Source organism: Octodon degus, unplaced genomic scaffold (assembly GCF_000260255.1).
Source record: "Octodon degus isolate 3935 unplaced genomic scaffold, OctDeg1.0 scaffold00183, whole genome shotgun sequence".
In the NCBI taxonomy this organism is placed as follows: domain Eukaryota; kingdom Metazoa; phylum Chordata; class Mammalia; order Rodentia; family Octodontidae; genus Octodon; species Octodon degus.
In genome coordinates this window covers 3,494,743-3,500,462 of record NW_004524759.1, presented here as the reverse complement: position 1 = coordinate 3,500,462, position 5,720 = coordinate 3,494,743, and the positions used below count along the sequence as shown (strand labels likewise).

At 49.9% G+C, this 5,720-nt stretch overlaps 1 protein-coding gene across 2 annotated transcripts in view; it reads right to left on the bottom strand.

The window, feature by feature from the left end:
• The window catches only part of LOC101577398 (nuclear factor NF-kappa-B p105 subunit), a 34,360-nt gene that overhangs the window by 25,319 nt on the left and 3,321 nt on the right, over positions 1–5,720 (bottom strand). For both annotated transcript variants that reach the window (XM_023703888.1, XM_023703887.1), the window contains exons 3-5: positions 5,278–5,416; positions 2,490–2,642; positions 491–580 (exon numbers count right to left, since the gene is read on the bottom strand). In XM_023703888.1, coding sequence (XP_023559656.1) covers positions 491–580; positions 2,490–2,642; positions 5,278–5,416 — 382 coding nt within the window. The remainder of the gene's footprint in view (positions 1–490; positions 581–2,489; positions 2,643–5,277; positions 5,417–5,720) is intronic.

The following is a 5,720-nucleotide window of genomic DNA, read 5'->3' as shown; positions in this document are numbered from 1 at the left end:
TATGTATTTTTAAACTACAGGCTTTTAAAGCTTAGGTATTATTTATTTATCTGTAAAAGAGGAAAATGAAATGAAAGTCTTCCATGTATTGGAGGGAAGTGAAATTTTTAAAACTCTTAAAATTAGACCAGTGATTTTTTTTCTTTAAGCTACTGACCACGGCAAGGGGTAGAGACATGGTCTCACTCTTGGGTGTGCATTTAATGTGTTGACCATTTCTGGTCTGACTATGTTGTCTGACAGGCTCTCCTGAGCACCTAGGTATTGTGGGCAGACCTGGTTCAAATCCCGATTCTGCCACTGACCTCAGCCAGTGCTTGAAGAGGCCACAGCGCTCTCGTTACAGCAGCCACACAGACTACAGGGGAGCTGTGCTCTATTCTATGGAACAAAGTGTGGCCTGACTGTGGAATGAAAAGCCGAATCTTAAAAAAAAGAGTGCAGTCAAGGCATGTAAGAGTCCCTGCTATTAAAAAAATGTGTTACTCACCATGTTTCATGCCAGCGTTGGACTTGGTGGTTCCGGGATGGAAGGTGATCCCACCGTAGGTCGGGAATCCATAGTGTGGGAAGCTGTACCCTGAACCGGCAAGATAAAACAAATGGCGCTGTGGGTGCCTTCCAGCCAAGGTCTGACAGGCCCTAGTGTCTTCCTTGGGCTGAGAGTTAGGAAGACATGCTGAGGGGACACAGGATGACCAGAGGTCCACACCAGCAGAGCTAAACCAAGGCAAGTCAGGGGGCGCCCAAGCCCAGCAGTGGGGAGCTACAGCTGAGGTCTCTGGGTCCCAGGCCAAGGGATGAGCTCTCAGGAGGATGCACCCTATCTCAGCCTGGCCTGAGGAGAAGAGAAAATCACCCTGCAGGAAGAAAACCAAGGTGACCCAGGAAACCACAGTGGTGCCCATGGAAAGATGGCCACTGGGTTCTCCTCACACGCCTCGGGGACAGGATGACCGGGATGGTCTCTGGACGCAGCCAGTACCAGCCATCCTACCCTCCGATGTGGTCATTTTATTTATTTTTATTTTGCAGAACCGGGGATTGAACTCAGGTCCTTGCGCTTGCCAGGGAAGCACTTATTCCACTGAGCCATCTCCCCAGCCCCTGATGTGGTCATTTTACTCAGACAGAGAAGACAGGATGCTACTTTCGGATCAGCCAGACTAAGGTTTTCCTTTTTGATGAATTACTGAGTCATTAAAATGGTGCTGGTAAATCACCCTGGGCAGAGTCATCACCAGGAGTGCCCATGTTAGCACCAGGGCGGGGGGGCATTCAGGACAATGCACACATCAGGGGCAATGACATGAGCTGCTAACAGAAACAAGTGAGTAAAGATCTCGTGTGACCATCGCAGCTGTGCTCAGGAGAAATTTGTAAATATTTACTGTGACATACACATAAAAATGGGAAACGGTTTACCTCTGATGGCAGGACTTGATGCTTTGAAATTTTCTGTATCCCAGTAAGTACACAGACTACAATCCAGTGTAATATATGTGTATAAGGTAGAGGTGTGTGTGTGTGTGTGTGTGTGTGTGTGTGTGCGTGCGCGCTCACGCATGCGCCTGTGTATCTTTTCAATATTTCCTAATAGTATCAATAAAATTGCCCCTCCAATAAAGCAGAGGGCAAATATACCAATGCACTTATTTAGAGGCAGGGTCTCACTCTATAGCCCATGCTGTCCTTGAATTTGCAGCTATCCTCCTGTCTCAGCCTCCTGAGTCCTGGGATTACAAGTGAGTACTACCAGGCCCATCTATACCAAAATATTTAGAGAAGTGTTCCTTGGATAACAGGCCTTGGGGGGCCTTTCCCCTTCTTCATCTGTGTGCCCTCTTCCCCACCAGGCCTGGGCCCAAAGACCTCTGGGGACACCTGGAGCCAGGAGCAGGCCACACTCTGTGTGCTCCACTTTTCCTATACTGTACACATGCTCTTACAATAAAGTTGAACTTGTAAATTAGGAACAGTAAAATATCTAATAATAATAAAACAGAACAATCATAATGATATACTGTGACATGAGTTATATGGCCATCATTTCTAAGGAGTCAAGGCAACTACTGGGATTTTTAGACTGAAGTTGACCACGGGTAACAGAAGCCACCAAAAGTGATCTGCGGAGAGAGGTGGGTACTTGTTGTAGAATGAAGATGCATGTCTTTGAAAAACAAAGGTATGTGTAGGGAGGTTTTAATTAGTTTGAAGCTTCACATTCTTTTTGTTTTTTTTTCTTTTTTGAGACAGGGTCTCATATGTAGTTCAGGCTGGCCCTGAACTCACTGTGTACCCCAGGCTGGCCTCCAACTTGCAGCGATCCTTCCTCGCTGCCTCAGGCCAACACCACCAAGCCCAGCAAGGCCTTACATTTCATGGTATCACAGCCACTGCACCCACAGATGGGCCAGAAGGTCCCAAACAGGAGAAAGATGCCCTGCCCACCCCAGAGGAGCTCTGGAGGGCACAGCCTCTCTGAGTACCTGGTCCAGCGCTGCCAGTGCCTCCTGTTCCACCACCACCACCAAACATGCTTCCGCCTCCTGTGCCCGCACTGCCACTGCCACCACCGCCGCCGAAGCTGTCTGAGAAGTTGGGCATCAGCTTCTGCCGCTTCCGCTGCACTTCCTCTTTATCTGTGTGCACAGGAAGGGGAATTGGAGGAAAGATCCAGTTGGTTACAGGAGCTTCCACGCACAGGCTACCAATTCTCAGGGTATTGTACATCACAAAGGGAAACAGAAAGCATGCAAGGAGGAAGAGAGGCCACAGTGATTCTGACTCTGGGTCTGAGGCTGTAGCATTCTGCACACATAAAGTGAGAAACGGTTTACCTCTGATGGCTGGACTTGATGCTTTGAAAATTTCTGTATCTCAGTAAGTACACAGACTGCAGTCTAGTGTAATATATGTGTGTAAGGTAGAGAGGTGTGTGTGGAGGAAGGGTGAGGTCAGGCTGCCACCACAGATCCAGGCTCCGGAGATGCAGAATAGAAAGGTAACATTACTGATACTTGGTCACACAAAACCCCTCTTCCAAGTTGGCTGATACTTCCTGAGCATCCACAGGGAGCCATATGGCAGGGACAAAGAATTATGACACACTGGCTGCATGGTAACAGGGCAAAGGCATGGTGCCGATTCATGGACCAGCAGCAGCATAGGAGTAGGTGTTGGCAGGGAACAGGTAGTGGAGGAGAGAGGCTGGATGGTGCTGGTTTGCAGAGGTGAAGGATGACAGGAAGCAGAGGTGAGAGGTGCCCGGGGTGGAATGAGCTCAGCAGAGATCATGTGGGCAAAGCGAAGGTGAGTGCGGAGAAGTCCTGAGTGGTGACCTGGGTTACCCTAGGGAGCGCATGGCTTCAGTGTTCCACCAAGAGCTCCCGATCATCCCAGTCACCAGAGTGGCATGCACAACTGGTCACCTATGCTCAGGACCTGCCAACGAGCTGGTACAAGGCAGGAAGTACTGACAGCTGGTGCTGGCCTTATGGTCTGAACAGTCACCACAAGGGAGACGCATGGACCCCAGACACTCAAGGAGAGATGGACCTGGGGCCCCATGCCTGACTTCTGTCACCGCCTCTGTGGTCTGCTGCACATTCCTACTTCTTCCTGTTTCTCTTTCTTTTTTGTTTGTGATTTTCCTACCCTATGTTCCATTTTTCTGCCTTTCCTCTTTTGGGTGAAGGAGTTTTTTTGTTTGCACTGAACAGTCAATGTGGCATTCTTTTTTTCAGTCAGAGGCCCAGTACTCAACAACTGTCCTATTTCTGATACTTCAGTTTTTGTCAGAAAGATCCTGCCTTGTTTTTAACGCTGGGGTGGTGTGGGCCAGGATGGCGCTGTAGAGAGGACTGTGGGGGTGACCAGAGGTACAACACTTCCCCATCAGTTACCTCACAGCTAATCATAGCTGACCTCATTACTCATATGACTATTCTCCTTACATAGAATCTCAGTTCACTGCCGAAATATGAATCATGGCTGGGCATGTTGGTGCATGCCTGCTATCCCAGCATTCTGGGAGGCTGAGGCAGAGGGATCATAAGGAGGAGCCCTGCCTGGGCAACTTAGTGAGAGCCCATCTCAAAGTAAAAAATAAAAAGGGCTGTGGATGTAGCTCGGTGTGAGGCCCAGGCACCACAAGACCTCAGGCAGCTCGAAGGGGGAAGTGAGAGGAGGTGGTAAAAACTAGGAAGGGCTGCGCAGCTGTCCACACCCACTAACACCCACGCCCACCGGCACCCACACTGGGGTTTCCAGGAGATGCTGGCAGAGTGGTGAACACACCCACACCTGACCCAGCCACAGGAGGTCGTGGCCCAGGAGGACACATAGCTCATCAGAGTGCCTTCCTATCCCAGAAGACGAGGGTGGGGAGGGAGTGCCCGGTATGGTCTCTGGGCCTCATTCAGAGTCGGAGCTTACTGCAGGTGAAAACCCAAGGCCGGGCACAGAAGCAGCAGCTACAGCAAAGCACAGGACTCCTTGGGGTGGTGGGCTCAGACCAAGACACCCCTGAAGTGCTGACTGACCTAGCTCCTCTCTTCCCTGGCCTGCTCTTTCTCTGTCTTCTGTGCAGCCAGGTACGTCTGGGGAGTGACCCTGGCCTCTGCTACGTCCAGGTACCCTGACTCCCTTGTTACCCAGACACCATGGTCGTGTGGCTTGAGATCCACTCCCTTCCCCCACTACGGAGGGATGGCACTTCTCCTGGCCCACACTGCTCACCTGGCCTTGCATCATGCTCTGACCCACTGCCCACCTCCTGGCTCTCAGCAGCTCCCCAGTGACTCAGATACCATCAGTTCAAGTGCGGGTGGCCTGGCTGCCCCTTAGACCTGTGCGAAACCCCCAGGCTCTGGGCACACCCTCCAAGCCCAGCTGGCCTCCCCATCTGCAGGGGGCTGCATCGCCACAGTCATCGCAGATGCTGACCGACACACTGCTGACTGGTGGGCTCTTTCACCTGAGCAGCGAGTCTTGGTTTTCATCTCTCCTGTCTGATTCTGAACTACTCAATAAACAGGATTTTCAATTCAAAGACAGACTGTCCAGGGTTTAAATCTCATACACGTTTGGTAAAGATAGCATTATTTTTAGAGGCTAGACTAATTAATTCCATGTCCTCAATATATTACCTATCTCTTCTCTAAAAATACAGGGCATGGATTGAGCAGTTTCCAGGAAGCTGTCCAGGATGTGACGAGCTGACTCTAATCAGTGTTCTCTCAGCAGAACAAGCACAAGAGCCTAGTCCACTGTTACCTTTGATTTCAGGGTAGTAAAGGAAAGGCTTGGGCTCGCTTGTTTCCAAATCTGACTTCCTCCGAAGCTGGACAAACACAGAAGCAGGTTTGGTGATGTTGATGTCTTTATACTTTGGAGTTTTGAAGACAATGGCAAACTGCAGGACACAAAGACGTAGAAGGAGGTGTAGGGCTGCAGTGTTCTGGTAGAAATGCTGCACATAAACGTAGTCTTTGTATTTTAATTTACACCCAATGCTTACAGCGTGCTCCAAGAACACAGTACCCTAAGGACGTTCTCAACTCAGTACTCCATACCCATACATTTCTGGGCCACGGATGGCATGTGCAAAACTGAAACACAGCACTGTTACCATGGACCCCCAATCTCCACTGTTTCATTTGTCAACAATTCAGTCATCTTCCAGCTGTAATCATCACACATACAGAATTCACGGCACA